Below are 15,650 nucleotides of genomic sequence, written 5' to 3' on the forward strand. Positions count from 1 at the left end.
GACCGGAAGTTTTTAGCCCGGGTGTGTGGGCGATGCTACTTCCGGTCAAATTTCATCGCTTTTTCATGTAATTCCTGCTCTGAATGTGGATTCATATGGATGAAACTTGAACAATGAAATGTCTGTGACGTCCTGGGTCTAACGAGACCTCAGCCGTGTCCGCTGGTAGAGCAGCTATCGCGGTCCAGACACTTTTAGCCAGAAAAAAGCCAAGGAGGAGAATAATAATAATAATAATAATAATAATAATAATAATAAGAAGAAGAAGAAGAAGAAGAAGAAGAAGAAGAAAAATAATAAGAAGAAAAATCTGAAGAATAACAATAGGGGTACAATAATACTAATATACAGTTAACCTCAAAGTTTCAAACATATTGAGAACATTTGGTAATATAGTTGTAGTAAGATAGTTGCAATAATAACAATACTTTCAAACTTTCAAAAAATTGAAACCTTAAATTAAACAATATACAAGAAAAAATACAGCAATACATCTTAAACTTAAAAAAAGGAACAATAAACCTCTATCAACAATTCACACACACATTCACACATAAAAATAAGGGTTTTACTCGTAAAATAGGAGTTTACCAATGTTAACTACTAATTAATTTCTGGAATTACAGCTTAGCATTCAATTCATACACTGTACAGTTTTTCCTCAGTCTTATAGGAGGATCAGGCTTTTGACTGAAATAACCTGCAGTTTATAAGCTGGTGCAGTCTGAACTAAAGGGGTCAGTGAATCATATTTTTGCAGAACAATGCGAGCAGCTCGATACGGATCCTGAAACTAAGTGACTGAGCCATCGCAGGGCACGATCTCTCTGTGCACAATGGGGCGGCGCACACAGCGTGTTTTAGTGGAGCAGGAATGTGTTTGGGGGTTCCTGTGGTTCCTCTTACGTCAGAGGAAGGTGTGCGCGTGTGTGTGCCTGTGTGTGTGTGTGTGTGTGTGTGTGTGTGTGTGTGAGAGAGCCTGTGTGTGTGTGTGTGAGAGAGCCTGTGTGTGTGTGTGAGCGAGCCTGTGTGTGTTGGTTCCCCCCCGCCTCTCAAAAGGCCAAAGGGGGTGTATTCTTTTCCCTTTGGCTGACCCCCAAGACAGGCTCCGAATCAGACTCGCTCGCTCGCTCTCTCTCTTTCTCTCTTTCTATGCGTGTGAGATTTAATTGAAAAAACAGACACATTTAATCGACGATTGGCAGCCATCTCTCTCTCCCACACAAACACACACACCACGCTCTCTTTCTTTCTCTCTCTTTCTCCCTCTCTCTCTGTGCACTCGGACTGGACCCTCGGAAATTCAACCAGCTTCTTTAGGCCTTACTTTGTTAAATGCCTGTGACGCCGGTGCCTGTTTTGACCTAAGCTTTGAGCATGTGTGTGTGTGTGTGTGTGTGTGTGTGTGTGTGTGTGTGTGTGTGTGTGTGTGTGCGTGTGCGTGTGTGCGTCAGTATTTGGAACGGAAAGCTGGTGACGCGAGTGTGACAAGCTGTGACACCCCAGGACCTCGTGGAATCCCGCTGTGTTTACTGTGTGGTTGCCAGGCAACATAGGATCATGTTAGAAAAGAGCCATTGAGAGAAAGAGGTCGGTGAGCTTGCAACATGGCCGCCGCGTATCTGTGCCTTACCAAGAAGTTTAGGGTCAGCTAAAGGTCCTTTTTATGAGGTACTTGGACATGGAGTATGTTTTTACGAAATATCCTTCCACTGATATGACCAAACTGTGATTCTGGTCCAATGGAAAGAGATACTGAATGTACATACAAGGGTACGGACGCATGAAGTGCTGACACGAGTGATGATGACATCCTGCCACAATAATATGAAGACAAAATTTAAACAAATCAAATGCGTAATTCCGACTCTGTTTCAGTGCATTTTATCACTCCCCAGAATGAGTATTATATGGATGTTTGGGTGGCGTTGATGCCGTTTGTTGTTGATGTTGTTTTAATTTAGGAAGACTATGAAGTGACGCCTGACGAAAAAAGAAAAAGTAGAGGGGACCAAATTATCAAAAAGTTCCTCTTGAAAGAAGTAAGTTGTTCATTATTATTTTTTATCTATTATTTTTTATTTATCTGTTAATTTATTTGTCTATTATTTCATTTATATAATTAGTTATTTAGTTTTATTTTGTGGCATTAGTTCATGTCATGTTTTCACATCAAACGCTTGAGATTTTCATCCTAGTTTATCATATTCGAAAGGATCATAGAACCCTATTATCATAAACTTGAAGTGTGTGTGTGTGTGTGTGTGTGTGTGTGTGTGCGTGTGCGTGTGCGTGTGTGACGTTTCCACAAAGTGGAAAAGCCATTATCCCAATGCAAATTCCTCCCACCACGAGACATTCTGTAGCTTATGAATATATTATGTCTTATACTTATGTGCGTTCGTGAACACGTGTCTGTGTCTGTGCGTGTGTCTCTCTACGTTTGCGTGGCCGTCAAGTCGAGCGAGTGTGTTGACCTCGCAAAGGTGTACGCGGACCAGTGCCGGGAGAACCTGGAGCTCAGTCCCTGCAAAGAAATCTTCAGTGACTGTCGCAAGTAAGCACTCCATCCGTCTTCCCCGCTCGCCCTCGTCTTCATGGCGCATCCATCCACCAGGTGTGTGTGGGAGGGAGAGACTTTGTGTAAACGGTTGAACACCATTGTTTGTCTCCATTTTGTGTGGAACCAGGGCCTTGCACGACTACCTGAGTGAAGCTCCCTTCTCCGACTACCAGAACAGCATGTACTTCGACCGCTTCCTACAGTGGAAGATGCTGGAGAGGCAAGTCCTACCTATTTTATATATATATATATATATATATATATATATATATATATATATATATATATATATATATATATATATATATATATATATATATATATATATATATATATTTATTTATTTTTTGTATTTATATTGATATATGATGCAGATACATATCTCTCTATGTTTATATTCATATATATATTAAGTTATTTATTTATATTTATTAAATCTAGGTTTTATATTTTATTTTTAAAATGTTCTCTGTGTGTGTGTGTGTGTGTGTGTGTGTGTGTGTGTGTGTGTGTGTGTGTGTGTACAGTATATATATATATACATACAAATACTGTATATATAATATAAATAATGAAAAAAATTGTGATGAATATAGCGATTAATTTTTTTATTATAAATAATATATATATATAATCATTTTTGTTATCGCTTTAACTTCATCTTGGGTTTCCTAAGTTCTAAGTTTGTTTGTTAGATTTTTTTCCCACATGAGAGCTCTGATCTTGTCTAACGGAAGCTTCATCTCACTGATGCCCATAGAACCATTCTGGCCAGTGTAAAATGTCATGTCATTAAAAAGAATAGAATCTCACTACGCTGTGTGCTGTACACTTTCAGGACATTGATCGCCACAGAGCGTCCATGTCTGGAGACGGTAATTGTGGTGTCAGGGACCATATTGTCTGTACAGGAAACAGACTCCTAATGTTATTGAGCTTTATAGATAATCGCTCACTCGCCCCAATCAATATTTTATGAGCATCTATTAACGTCTCCCGCTGTGTCTGTGTCCCTTCAGGCAACCCATCACTAAAGATACGTTCAGACAGTACCGAGTGCTGGGGAAGGGCGGGTTCGGGGAGGTAAGTGATGCAGTCTTCCAGATAGATGGCCTTTCCTCTAGCTCTTACGGTCATTATGTTTAAGATCCGCCCCAACGTTAACCCTTTGGTTCCCGATCAGGTGTGTGCCTGCCAGGTTAGAGCCACTGGGAAGATGTACGCCTGCAAGAAGCTGGAGAAAAAGAGAATCAAGAAGAGGAAAGGAGAGTCCATGGCCCTCAACGAGAAGCAGATTCTAGAGAAAGTCAACAGCAGATTTGTCGTGAGTGCACGTCACCTAAATCAGTCCGGCGGCGATTTTGTGCCGCACGACCGCTTTCCCCTCACGTTTCGCCGTTTCGCTTTCCCTCCAGGTGAGTTTAGCATATGCGTACGAGACCAAAGACGCTCTGTGTCTGGTGCTGACCATCATGAACGGCGGGGACCTCAAGTTTCACATCTACAACATGGGAACGCCGGGTTTCGAGAAGGAACGCGTCCAGTTTTACGCTGCTCAAATCTGCTGTGGCCTTGATCACCTGCACAGGGAATCCATTGTGTACAGGTAGTTTGCCCAATGAACGACTGAAAACAACTGGGTTGTTGTTAAAACGGGTGGATTGTCGCAGCTGTCGGACAATGAACCATTAAATCCACTCATTTCAATCCCCAGCGCTACAGAGCAGTAAATGCCATGCAATCTTATTTCCATATAGATCTTAATAATATTATAAAAGTTTAACTTGCAGCCACATTATCTTCCATCTTCCATCAACGTTGTGTGTTGAATTTAGATTTTGTTTTTCTATCTATATTTGCTGAAACTAATCTTGTGTTATTTGTAGGGATCTGAAACCAGAGAACATCCTATTGGATGACAACGGTGAGACCTAATGCTTATTAATGTTTCGGCTCATATTTCTGGTAATGGCATAATACTGAATCGCTCATTTGGGATCTGTTGATCCACTGATATCACCTGACGCATTGTACTCTTGTTTCACACATGCATATACACAACGTACAGTATGTGTGTATTTTTGACCCACCGTATTTTCAGATCAGCCTGCCGTGCTAACTTCTGGTGTGTGTGTGTGCGTGCGTGTGCGTGTGCGTGTGCGTGTGCGTGTGCGTGTGCGTGTGTGTGTGTGTGTGTGTGTGTGTGACAGGACACATCCGCATTTCGGATCTTGGGCTGGCCATCAAAGTGCCTGAAGGGGAGCTGATCAGAGGCAGAGTCGGGACGGTGGGCTACATGGGTGGGTCATCAGTGTGATAGTTTCCGGCATCACACGCACACATTTATAATTTCTAACGGCCCGGCCCAAACACCCCCGTCGTTCGCCTATTCTTTTTCCAGCCCCAGAGGTGATCAACAACGAGAGGTACGCCATGAGCCCCGACTGGTGGGGGCTCGGCTGCCTCATCTACGAGATGACCGCCGGCCGATCGCCCTTCCGCGCCCGCAAAGAGCGGGTGAAGCGTGAGGAGGTGGAGAAGAGGGTGCAGGAGGAGGAGGAGGAGTACAACGAGAAGTTCACGGAGGACACCAAGGCCATCTGTAGGATGGTAGGGGGATGGAGACACGCTGGATGAGGGTGTGGCTCTGTAGCCACTCTGTTGATGGCGCTCCCTGAACGTCTCTCTCTCTCTCTCTCTCTCTCTCGCTCCCTGTTTCTGCTCCTTGTCCTCCCGTGCAGCTTTTGACCAAAGACCCCAAGCAGAGGCTAGGCTGCCAGACAGAGGGAGCGGCAGGCGTCAAGGCCAACCCTTTCTTTAAAAACATCAACTTCAAGAGGCTGGAGGCTGGGATACTGGAGCCCTCCTTTGTGCCTGATGTGAGTGCACTGTGTAGGTCCATTCAGCCCAGGAAAAACCTTGTAGTGTTCCCGTTTTCTTACTCAGGTCTCTCTTTTCTATCCCCTTTTTACATTTTTTTGTCACCATGGCTTCCTCCCAGCCCCGGGCCGTGTACTGTAAGGATGTTTTGGACATAGAGCAGTTCTCCACAGTGAAAGGGGTCAACCTGGACCAAACGGACAACGATTTCTACTCCAAATTCGCTACAGGCAGCGTCTCCATCCCGTGGCAGAATGAGGTGAGTTCGGGGAGGCATCTCTGTCGTGGTTTATTTAAATCCGCTCTCCTCTCGTCACGTTTTCTCCTTTCCCTCCTCTCGCCACGTCTGTCGCGTTTGCGCTTTCGTCCCGTCCTCTCCGTGCGTCTCGGTGATCTCTCTCTCTCTCTCTCTCTCTCTCTCTCTCTCTCTCTCTCTCTCTCTCTCTCTCTCTCTCTCTCTCTCCCCTGTTCTTCAGATGATCGAAACGGAGTGTTTCAGCGATCTGAACGTGTTTGGGCCTCAAGGAACCAGACCGCCCGATCTGGACTGGAGTCACCCTCCGGAACCCCCCAGACGCAGCCTGCTAGACAGGATCTTCAGGAGGCATGTAAGATAACAAACAAGGGGCATAAATACCCCCCAATACACACACACACACACACACACACATACACACACACACAATCCCGCAGACTCAAGATTCCTCTGACGACTCTTTTCCCTCTCCAGCACCAAGAGGTGTCCATCGCCCACAGTCGGGTGCAGTCTTCCAGCGTGAACTCTGTGGACTCCATGTCCAACTCTGCCCCCTAGTGGTTTGGCAACAGTGTGGAACCACATGTGCGAAGGGAAGGAGCTGGGGGAGGAGGGGGAGGGAGGGTGAAAGGGAGGGGGTGGCCTTCCCCGTCGCAGATTGGTTTACATTCGGGTCCGAACAGCAGCCAGAGGCAGCTCTCCTTTAGCCTAAATGGTCAAAACCCACGGAGGGAAGCTGACACACATCAGGCCTCGAGACCCCAGGGCATTTGTGGTGAGAATGCTCACTGACGCAGAGACGTTTTTGGGAAAATCTTCAGACAAAACCTTACTCACCCTCAGGATTGCTGGGCTACAGAACCGAGCCACTGACATTCACAAAACAGCAAAGAAAAACAAGCTAATTTTTTCAGGGGATCCACTGTTTGAGGAAGACCACCACGAGAGGAGGAGGGGGGGTGAGAAGATGGGGTCTTGGTGGAATTTTTTATTTTTTCCTGATCTTTTTCCGAAACAAGGAAAACCATCTTCGCTCACTCCAATTCTTCTGTTTCCGACCCTTAATCCTGGCATTTTCTTTCTATATATCGCACACCACACTTACTCCGTCTCACTGCATACCTCATCTCTCTCTCGCTCTCCTTTCTCTTCGGCTGTATCGCATTTATTTTATTTTTATTTTTTATTTTTTTCCAACTCCCATACCTCAGATCACTCGTAAACATTCACATTTGACGTTCACAACCTTTTTTCTTTGGAAACGCTTCCGCCCACCTCGACACACGATGTACATTGCCTCGCGTACACTCAGGCCAAAGATCCGGCTCTTAGTTCTGTGATGCTGTCGTCATGTCGCGTCGTTGACTCCGGAGGGGTTTGCTGTCGGTCGAATCGCCGAGGACGTGGACCGCCTGATCCGTGATATTATACATTCTCTTAATATGAGCCTGCAGACATCATATCGCTTAAAGCACACATGCTCAAAAAAACACACGCACGCAGACAGACACTCTCAAGGAACTTTAAAGAGTCGTGTTGTGCTTTCATTGCATGGACAAAGTGTAACTATGGACAGCTGTACCCCTTGCTTCTGGATACCTCATTCCACTGATGTTAACATTGTATACTGTACAACACAAAAGACCCCGAACCTCCCCCCCCCTTTGTTTACAGTGTCACTTTATATTTGAGATCATGTGGAGTTTGAAATCCTGATTAATATGCTGTATATAATTTCTTTTTAATTTTTCTGCACAGTCCCCGTGGAGTGGAGAGGAGCACATGCACTCGGCTGACTTAAAAAATAAAAAAAAATAAAAAATAAAAAAAAGTTGCACAATATAAAAGAAAAGAGAGAAAAAAAAAAAAAGAAGTAATGTCATGCTGTATCATCACCAAATGAAAAATGTTTTTACAGTAAAGATGTTTTTACCTCTGACTATAATGGCACATTGTTGTATGTTCACTATTGTCTCACGCAACTCTTATTTTATTTGTTTTTACAATTTTTTTTATTTTTATTTTTTTAAGGATGTGAGTCTGAAACTGATTCTGCAGCTTGGAGATGTGTTTACTCTCTCCAAGCCTTTTTTTTTTTTTTTTTGGTTCCTTTTCCCCCAAATATTGCTGCATAATAATAGCCCTTGTTGTCTGGTGCCAACATTTTATTTTATTTTTTATTTTTTTAATTTATATATATTTTTTACGCTGCCTCCCCGAATGCATTCTGGGTTGCGTGCGTTTCCAATATGCCTCAAAGATACAAAAAAAAAAAAAAAAAAAAAAAAAAAAAGTCTTCCTCCTACTTGCCTCACTATCACCATAAGACACAGGGTACACAGCTACGCGGCGGATCGATCCCAGCGGGAAATACTTCCACACACGCGGGAGAAGATGGCGGGGAGGCGACGGGATCGCGGCGCACCACACAAAGAAGTGTCCTTCTTACAGTAGCACAGCCAATCGAAAGGGAGAAAAGAACTCACCTTCTCCTGCTTTGTTTTAGAATGTCCCCGTTTGATGCAGTCGTGCGAACCAGTCCTTAACCAATTTCACACAGTTCAGAGCCTGCTGCCGTCTCGTTTTTGCTTTGCTTTGTTTTGCTTTTCGGTGTACTTGATATGGGGGTGGTGGGGTGGGGTGGGGGGGGGGGGATTCGGACTCTGAACGAAGTGCCTCATCTCCCACAGACGATACCCAACACAGACATCAGCACTTCTCTGACTATCATGTTCTCGTTTTGTTCTCTTTTGTTTTGTTTGCCTGCCCCCTCATTGGGGAACAAATAAACTCTCACACACACACACACACACACACTCTGTTGGAGCGGACGAGGAAAGGGGGGAATGGGACGAGATGAGGGGAAGCGTGTTCTCTTTTTCCTCCTGACCGGGATGTACAGTAAGGTGCTGAGTGCATGTGAAAGCCAAACCCACTGTGTCTTTTATCTCCCAATAAATCCTGTGCTGGTCTAAGCGCCTCCCCCCCTCCCCCCCATGTGCGCCTCTTTATTCTGTTGTCCATACCGGGGGGGCGGGGGGGCAAACATGAATAACGAGGTCATTTATTTCCAAAAGTAATATTATTAAAGGCAATGCACTTCACCATTTGGAATAGATGTATATTCATAGGCACAATGTTCTGTTGCCTTGTTGAGGAGGGAAAGCATGCTTGGCGCTAAATATTTATAACACCATTACAAAGAGAATAGAATGGGAAGGATTTAAAGCTTAAAGTATTTGTTTAGAGTCGATCCTTTTCTTTGGGTCCACAATGTAGATCCTCCACTCTCCTTGGCTCTAGGACTGAAACAAGACCGCAATCACCATTTGGTCCTGACCTATGCTTTATGTGGGCCATATAAGCAGTACCAGTCAAACAGCTGGACACACTCTTTCAATGTTTTTTCTGTATTTTTATTATTTTTGACGTAGATATACTAGAGAAGACACCAAAACTATGAAATAACACATGGGATTGTGTAGTAGCCAAAAAACAAATCCTAATAAATGTCATATTAGATTCTTCAATGTAGCCCTCTTTGCCTTGATGACAGCTTTGCACAGACTCAGCATCCTCTCAAGCACCTCCATGAGGCGATCACCTGGAAGGCTTTTCCAAGCGTCTTGAAGGAGTTGCCACGTATGCTGAGAACTCGTTGGTAGCTTTTCCTCCACTCCGCGCTCCGGCCCATCATCCCAAACCATCTCAAATGGGTCTAGGTCGGCCGGTTGCTCGTGGAGGCCAGGTCCTCTTGACGCGGCACTCCGTCACTCTCAAACAGCCCTTACGCAGCCTGTGAGGTGCGTTTTGGGTGGTTGGGCTGTAGAAACACAAATGAAGGTCCCACGCAGCGCAAAGAGCAGCTGGGAGGGCGTATCGCTGCAGAATGCTGTGGCAGCCATGCTGGTTGAGCGTGCCTTGAATTCTAAATAAATCGCAGACGGCGTCACCGGCAAAGCCCCATCAGACACCTCCTCCTCCCTGCTTCACGGCAGGAACCGCGCAGGCGGAGATCGTCCTTCGACCTTCTCCGTGTCCCACAAAGACATGGCGATCGGAAGCAAAAATCTCCAATTTGGAATCATCAGACCAAAGGACAGATTTCCACCCGTCTAATGTCCGCTTGATCTTGTTTCTTTAGTTGAGCTGTTCTTGCCATCATATGGACTACAGTACGCTAAATAGGGCTATTTACTGTTTGGCAAATGGTACTGTGGGACTTTTCCTGCCCACCGTGTCGGGAATAGCACCAGGTCTGTGTGTTCCACTCACCCTGTAGAAGGCCAAAGAAACAAGTATAAATCCTGCTATCGAGCTGAAGGGACAGTAGGTTACAAGTTAAGGTGACTGCAATTCCTCTACAAGATTTATCAACCTGTACTTTCCATGCACACGCCTTTTAAATGCTCTTGGATATTTTTTTTTCTTCTTTTTTTTTTTATTCCCGTGACAAATCTCTTTTTCCAGTGGTCGCCGGCAAAGTTGACTCTGAGCCAGTCTCTGACGCGCAGCTCATTTGAACAATATTGTTGTTAGATAATTTGGGCTTGGCTGGAACCTGTAAACAAGGTTTTCAAAACATTTGAGCTTGCTTGACAAAACATGCTATTAAGAGAGATCGTGTAGTATCATTCAGCGATTAAGCAATCTCTGGTCATAGCTTAAAGCCTGGGAAATTTCCGACGGGTGAGTCAATCCCACGCACATAGATGGGATTGAATCATGAAAATCCTGATTATTATGCACAACAGTATCATGAATTGAGACTCAATTCATATCATAGAGTGAAAAAACAACACAAAGTCAGTGAGTAGTTGGATTGTCTAATGAGTACCGTTGCTGTTTAAATCAGGAAAAGATACATTTCCATTCTACTCGGATATATTGGAAGCTGCTCATTTGGAAGATTGGCCAAATTATTAGAAGCCATTCTGTTTCTTTATGTATTCACAATCTAAAGTCTTCAACCTCATCTCAATTTATATTTATCTAACCTTATACCATATATATGTTTTTTTTCTTAATTATTTTTGCATAGATTTTTGCTTTGTTGCATATATATATATATATATATATATATATATATATATATATTTTTTTTTTTTTATATTATATTGTCATTTTTATTACTCTACCTTCTTTGTTTTGCACAGCATTTTGAGTCGCCTGTTTGTCGTTCCACTGCACCATACTTGCATGACGTACAGTATGTCTGTACAGTATATCTTGAATCTTGAGCAATATCTGCTTGGTTATTTTAGGTCCCGAATTAGCAGTTACCTTTACGAAAACTGAAGCCTATGCGAGTCTTACACACTAAAACCAACTAACAGCAAAATGAATAATATCACTTTAATATTTAAGTACTTCGACGTCATACTATGTCCGCTCATGAAGGTCACAATTCCTGTATCTGATCTGATCTCTCAACAGTTCATGGTTGATCGTGTCTGGGATTTATCGATGGGTCATATCCCATGACCATGACAGGCTATAAATCATGATGTCTCTTTTTTATCTTTACCTCTTTTTTCTTTTCTTCTTAAAGCTAAATAGCTGGAATGAACAGAAGATCCTGTCCCCGTGTGTCGGCGTGTTGGAGTTCTCAGATCCCGGCTCGTGAGTGTGTGGGCCGCATGAGTCACACTGACCTCCCTCTTCTTTACCACTCTTATTTACTGACCCATATCCCTAATCAGAGTCTAAAGAGGAGGCTATCCCATAATGTATGAGAATAGACATAATGTGTGTGTGTGTGTGTGTGTGTGTGTGTGTGTGTGTTTGTGTGTGTGTGTGTGGGTGTATGTGTGTATGTGGCGGTGAGCACTGGAAGTTATCAGACACAGTGTAATCAAGAATCTGAGACATACTTGTCGTGTACAGCAGGGCAGCCTTGGCCACACAGTCGCCGGAACAGCAAGGTGGTGTGTGTGTGTGTGCGTGTGCGTGTGCGTGTGCGTGTGTGTTTGTTAATCAGCGTATGCAGTGATATCACCACGGCCTTGTGGGGAAGCATACTTATATACGGGACCCCCTCCCACCTCTAGAGACAGAGAGAAAGCTGAGGCATCCAAACAGCACTGAAAAGCTTCATTTCACAGCTTTTTAGAAGGAATTCTTTGTCTTTGATCTTTTCTTTTTCTTTTTTTTTTTTTCGTTTCGCTCGGTTTTAATATATCTTTCATTTTCTTCCCAAAGCTTTAGAAACTCCTCTCGACAGAAGATGCTGCCTGCAACCTTTAAACTATGTGCTGGCATCTCCTACCGGCATACAAGGAACATGACAGGTGAGTGAGACGGACTTGAGGTCGGACAAGTTCAACTTGTTCATCTCTTGCTTTACTACACCTTTACTCGACAGGATTTATTCTTTTCGGATGTGAATTTTAGGCCCGTTCAAACACAGTGGAACTAGCCTAGTTGTACAACCTACCCGCCCTAAGCCATAGGGCATTCCTAGATGCGTCCTTGTTAGATGACAGATGCAAAAAAAAAAAGAAATACGGCAGCTTCATAAAAATGCACTAAATATTTGCCAACGACTGATTTTGTGTTTGTGTGTGTCACTCTCAACTCCTAGGTTTGAGTAAGAACGCTTTGGTGGCGATCTGCCATGAGATCCACAGATTGTCAGGTCCGGAGCCCAGCAGCTGGATCAGCCAAGTCCGCCGAAGAAGCTCCTTCCTCAGTGTGTGACCGTTGATCTTATAATCACATTGGGTCGATTTCTCGTAAATGAATTTGTTTGGGTGGGCGTTGCGGCGGACGGGCGCGAAACATGTTTCCGTGGAATTTGATAAAACAACAGAATCAACTTGTTTAGCTGAAATATAATAGAGACGGAGGCTGAGGAGCAGAGAGGTGCGACGATGTTTAGTCTCCTGCCGCCGCTCGTCCTCGGTAATCATTTATTCTACAAATGTACAAGCACGAGTGCGAGTCAATCGAAAGACTTTTTTTTTTTTTTTCCCCCCAAGGCTCGCGTTTTGAAGAGGCGGAGGGATACAGCGAGGAGGAGATGGCGTACAAGAGGCAGGGTGAGGACGCCCTGCAGAAGGCCATCAGCATCCTCAGCGAGCAGGACGGCTGGACCACCGAAATCACAGCTGTGAGTATCTGGAAAAAAATTCAGAAACATTTGAAGAAATTCTCTTCGTAGGTCCGACACAAGCGCTTCCGTTAAACCTCTCCTCGCCTTCTCCCGCTCAGACAAACGGTGACAGAGTGCTAAGTAAGGGGTTGCCCGACATTGGGAAGGTGTTCAAGCTGGAGGTGATGCTGGACCAGCCTCCCGACAGCCTGTACGGAGAACTGGTGGACAACATGGAGCAAATGGGGGAGTGGAACCCGAACGTCAAGAAGGTTAAGGTGAAGGCCGACAGTTGTTGCCCAATAGCAACAAATCCTTTTTTTCAGAGGTTGCATGCCAACGTGTTCTTATTCCTGCCCTCAGATTCTTCAGAAGATCGGCAGCGACACAATGGTCACCCACGAGTTGTCCGCAGAGACCCCCGGTAATGTGGTGGGACCCAGGGATTTTGTCAGTGTCCGGTGTGCCAAGCGCCGGGGCTCCACCTGCTTTCTGGCTGGGAAGTCCACCCAGCACCCCCAAATGCCCGAACAGAGGGGTGTGGTGAGGTGGGTGAACTGGTGTAGTCAATGGATGGGTGGATGGGTGGATGGATGGATGGATGGATGGATGGACGGATGGACCGATGGACGGACGGACGGACGGACGGACAGATGGACGGATGGATGGACCATCTCATGTGGTCAACATGTTTTCTCTCCATATTCCAGGGCAGAGAATGGCCCTAGCTGTATAGTTATGAAACCTGTCGCCGAAGATCCAAATAAAACCAAGTTCACCTGGTTGTTAAGTATAGATCTGAAGGTTAGTCATTTCCTTTTCCGCCCTTGGTTTTAACACAATTTAAAATGAACTGTATTTAATTACGCATAAATATGCACAAATTGAAATTATCTCGGCCGATAACTCATTTACTTTCTTCTTCCTAACTAGGGCTGGATCCCGAAGACCATCATCAACAAAGTGCTCTCTCAGACACAGGTGGACTTCGCCAACCACCTCCGACAAAGAATGGACAGTAATGTTTCCCTGGACGTGGTTCGCACCTGCTAGTTGGCTGCGAGCGTGAAATAACGGTATAGGAACCGCAAACCAGCGGCCGCCTCCCCGGTCGAAATCTGCTAAATCTGTCAAATCCTACCACAGCTGGGAGGCCCCCCACCCCCGGAGGCGGACACTGTAGCTACTGCGCGAGGATTGCTCTCTTCTCGTGAGATCTTTGGATCACCTTCAGAATATGACCACAGATATGTTGAGTCATTACATGGCACAAATTGAAATGTCAAACACGCAATTTTCTTAACCTTGGTGTGTGGAAAAGTGTGGTCAGAAGACCTTTGCATCCTTCCTTTCATCCGCCTCCTATTCTCTCCATCATTTAGCACGATGAGTTACCATCAATGACGATAAGAGGAGGAGGAGTAAAGATTAATCTGCCATCTGATGACTGTACACACTTGTCCCCGTTTGTGGACCCAATGACGATGTTGAGCATTATCTTTGTGGTAACACTTGAATTCATTGTCACTCTATATATATTGTGAAATTGCACTATTATTTCAATATTGTATTTATTGCAAAAAAAAATATTAATAATTGCCCGACCCTCACAGACCGCTGAGTAAATAAATTATTGCAATCAGAATGTCAGTGTTTTCTATGTATGTATTATATTGTCAGAAATGCAAGAGAAGAGCAGCTGGGAAAATTATTATTGAATTTATTAGATTGATCACATATGTAGCCTACCTCATAATAGCATATCTCATTCACCTAATTAAATAGGTGAATGACAGTGCAATAGGGACTCATAAGTCCATGAACATTTTGACAAAAGAGCTATAAAAAAACAACATTTGAATTACGAATTCCATAATAAAACACATGGCAACGTCATCCTGGAGAAACTCATCCTGGAGCCTGGAGGCCTACAGAGATTGCACAATTATATTTTCCACTGGGTGGTGGCGGTGGTCGGGAATCAAAGTGTTCTTTTTTGAAACCATAAAACTGTTACGATCATAAAAAATGTTCTTGTGTTCCTTGATGGGCTCGGGGCTGACGGCTTGCCAGAGCGAGCAGGTGTTTGGGCGATCGTGGCTCCACAGCGAGCGGCTCGGTCTGAGCCAGACACACATTTTCCCAAGATGAACGAACAGCGGATCTCATGCCAAACATGAGCTCTGTGCTCCATTACTGCCAGCTGCGTGACTTTCCCTTATTCTATATACATTTAATTGATCCAGAATGTTTGGCCTTACAGTACATTTAGGACACAAATATTTTTTCCTCGCATTTATTAAAGGCTCACAGATTCTACAGGATCTTGGTTGACATAAAAAGTGTGATGAAGATTAAAAAAAAAAAGGTTAGAAGTGCAACATTTTTTTTTTTGTTGCCATTGCACTTTTGCACGGATCATCAAATGCTTGAACCTATGACTTGGTAGACAAAGCCATAGTCATATTGGATCACTGACACTGTGAGCAACCTTGGCTAAATGATTCGCTCTGTCGGGTATCCCCTCTGCCCCTTGACACAAATAGAAATACGCGCAACTTTTGTTTCGAAGAAAAATGCTGCAATATCCTTATTTCCATGATAAATATTTTCCTCCCAGTGTAAACCACAAGAAACCAGGAGGAAGCAAGTGTTTTTAGCACACAGCCTCTGCTATTAGAGCCTTCCTGTCTAAAGAAAGGCCCAATAGAATGAGAATGAGTATATATATATATATATATATATATATATATATATAGAGAGAGAGAGAGAGAGAGAGAGAGAGAGAGAGAGAGAGAGAGAGAGAGAGAGAGAGATGTACACTCTCCCAAAAAGTACCTGGAGACAGGAGCTGACCT

General features: G+C 44.2%; 2 protein-coding genes across 3 annotated transcripts in view; both read left to right on the plus strand.

Moving 5' to 3' along the window:
• Positions 1-6,314, plus strand: part of grk5l (G protein-coupled receptor kinase 5 like) — a 21,485-nt gene extending 15,171 nt beyond the window's left edge. Inside the window, exons 4-16 of one of the 2 annotated variants that reach the window (XM_080003209.1) lie at positions 1,965-2,042; positions 2,460-2,557; positions 2,691-2,783; positions 3,583-3,646; positions 3,747-3,887; positions 3,979-4,169; positions 4,450-4,487; positions 4,774-4,863; positions 4,965-5,173; positions 5,305-5,442; positions 5,565-5,702; positions 5,920-6,051; positions 6,174-6,314. In XM_080003209.1, the coding sequence (XP_079859335.1) occupies positions 1,965-2,042; positions 2,460-2,557; positions 2,691-2,783; positions 3,583-3,646; positions 3,747-3,887; positions 3,979-4,169; positions 4,450-4,487; positions 4,774-4,863; positions 4,965-5,173; positions 5,305-5,442; positions 5,565-5,702; positions 5,920-6,051; positions 6,174-6,257 (1,494 nt within the window). In that variant the 3' untranslated portion in view covers positions 6,258-6,314. The remainder of the gene's footprint in view (positions 1-1,964; positions 2,043-2,459; positions 2,558-2,690; positions 2,784-3,582; positions 3,647-3,746; positions 3,888-3,978; positions 4,170-4,449; positions 4,488-4,773; positions 4,864-4,964; positions 5,174-5,304; positions 5,443-5,564; positions 5,703-5,919; positions 6,052-6,173) is intronic. The other variant, XM_080003210.1, reaches the window with a different exon arrangement.
• A 5,611-nt stretch (positions 6,315-11,925) lies between these two features.
• On the plus strand, positions 11,926-13,845 carry star (steroidogenic acute regulatory protein; the record flags this gene model as incomplete). The annotated part of the gene is made up of 7 exons (XM_080004262.1): positions 11,926-11,989; positions 12,283-12,390; positions 12,680-12,810; positions 12,912-13,070; positions 13,156-13,340; positions 13,503-13,596; positions 13,726-13,845. The coding sequence occupies 7 exons, from the start codon at positions 11,926-11,928 to the stop codon at positions 13,843-13,845; spliced, it is 861 nt and encodes a 286-aa protein (XP_079860388.1).
• Positions 13,846-15,650: the final 1,805 nt, after the last annotated feature.

This window comes from Zeus faber (genome assembly GCF_960531495.2).
Source record: "Zeus faber genome assembly, chromosome: 7".
Lineage (NCBI taxonomy): Eukaryota > Metazoa > Chordata > Actinopteri > Zeiformes > Zeidae > Zeus > Zeus faber.